The sequence below is a fragment of the Acanthisitta chloris genome, unplaced genomic scaffold (genome assembly GCF_000695815.1).
Source record: "Acanthisitta chloris isolate BGI_N310 unplaced genomic scaffold, ASM69581v1 scaffold27148, whole genome shotgun sequence".
In the NCBI taxonomy this organism is placed as follows: Eukaryota; Metazoa; Chordata; class Aves; order Passeriformes; family Acanthisittidae; genus Acanthisitta; species Acanthisitta chloris.
This window is the reverse complement of record NW_008687954.1, coordinates 36,014-37,662: the sequence shown is the minus strand read 5'-3', so window position 1 is coordinate 37,662 and position 1,649 is coordinate 36,014. Positions and strand designations below refer to the sequence as shown.

The 1,649-nt window shown below is 41.7% G+C and overlaps 1 protein-coding gene across 1 annotated transcript in view; it reads right to left on the bottom strand.

Moving 5' to 3' along the window:
- The window catches only part of URB1 (URB1 ribosome biogenesis 1 homolog (S. cerevisiae)), a gene marked incomplete at its 5' end in the record, with an annotated part of 39,751 nt that overhangs the window by 2,093 nt on the left and 36,009 nt on the right, over positions 1-1,649 (bottom strand). Inside the window, 4 exon segments of the mRNA XM_009080848.1 lie at position 1; positions 3-104; positions 457-633; positions 1,233-1,342. The exon segment at position 1 is cut by the window's left edge and continues 124 nt beyond it. Coding sequence (XP_009079096.1) covers position 1; positions 3-104; positions 457-633; positions 1,233-1,342 — 390 coding nt within the window.

Sequence of the window (1,649 nt, the reverse complement as noted above, 5' to 3'; positions counted from 1 at the left end):
ACCGCTCCATCATTCTGAAGGCCTCAACAACTACAGCACGATACTCCAGCACAGAACTAAGGGTACTGGAGAACTCACTCAGTTCAGCCAAACCTAAGTTAGTCCTGTGAAAAGAAAACACAAGTGCCATGTACTTTTCTGTGTGCAAATTAGTAAGTACATTACTTTTCTCCCAAATGTCCGGGAGTTAAGGGTGTAGAACTTAACAGCAACTGTGCAGTAGATGTTGCTTTATTCCCCCACATATTCAAATAGTTAAACCTTTCTGTCACAGAAATAGCTAAATTCCTGGCAAAGAAATCTCATCCAAATTCACTATTCAACATCCAAACTAAAGGTAAAAAAAAGCATGGAACTACCAGAGATACAGAAATTCCTCTGGCCTTAATAAATTCCAAACTGGACACAGAATGAGACGCAAACTGATTAAAACCAAAAACAAAACAAAGGACTTACCGAACGTGTTTGATTAATGTGATCAAAACATACAGAAATTCATTTACAAGCTGAATAGGAAGTAATTTCCTGTTCTCCTGGGACTGATTCTTGCTTTCTTTCTTGTTTCCTAAATTTGTTAGCCACAGAGTATGGAGTAAGGAAATAATTTTATTTATCAGCTTGTTTTCCAGAACCCTGAAAAACAAACAAACAAAAAAAGCAAAAACCCATGTGAGGCAGATCCTGACCAGGAACCAGTCCATCACCTACAGGGGACCATATTCTAGTGCACTTTTGGTGCAAAGCCATGCGTGAACCTGCCGGGGACACTGTGCAGAAGTGTGTGAGCACACATGTGCATTTACATGAAGGACAGACAAGGGGAGGAGGAAGGAGCAGGAGGAGAAATGTTCTAGCCAGCTCAAATTCATTACTGTGGCAGTTACTGTGCAGCAGGTCCTGTGACAGGATGTGAATTGAGGGTGTTTGAAATGCAGAAGTTACATACACTAAAACAGGTGCCATTTTGCTTCCCAAGTTTTTCAAGGAAGTGCTCCCAAAAACACAAATCCCCCCCACTATCATCCCCCTTACTGCAACCTGAAAGTATCTCGATTCTCCCTTTCAGAAGCACAAGGGAGCACTTCAGAGTTCAGCAAGTTCTGCCAGCACAGCCCTTGGTGCCAAATATCACCACGTCTCCATATCTATCACTCTGGTTTTCATACTCTACTGTGTAATTATTCTCCTGCGGACAGTAAAATTGTTCTATTTCTCTTGCATTTCCCTGTTACCTTTTCTCTAAGCTGTGCAGAACCCAGGTTAGGAGGCTGTGATCCTGTATCAGCTCATAGGCAGCTCTGGTGACACGGGCAGCACTTTGTAATATCTCCAGAATACGACTCTGAAACAGAAAATACAAAAACAAATAGTCCGGAACTAATGATCAGACTTTTAGAGGGGTGCAATTCACAATCTGACTGGTTCTGGTCCACTTCTATGTAAAATGTATCACCAACAACATCTGTTCTCAGCACCACCAGGGAAGAAAAGACATTCTCCCTTCAAAGCTTCATACCACAGGTGCTACTCTCACAGGAAGGAAGTCTTAAGGTAACAGGGCAATTTTATCTTTTTGCCCAAGATTTTGATACCTGAGATACATTTAACAAACTGGATTTCTCAGGGTGATGCTTACAAACCTGAGAGCT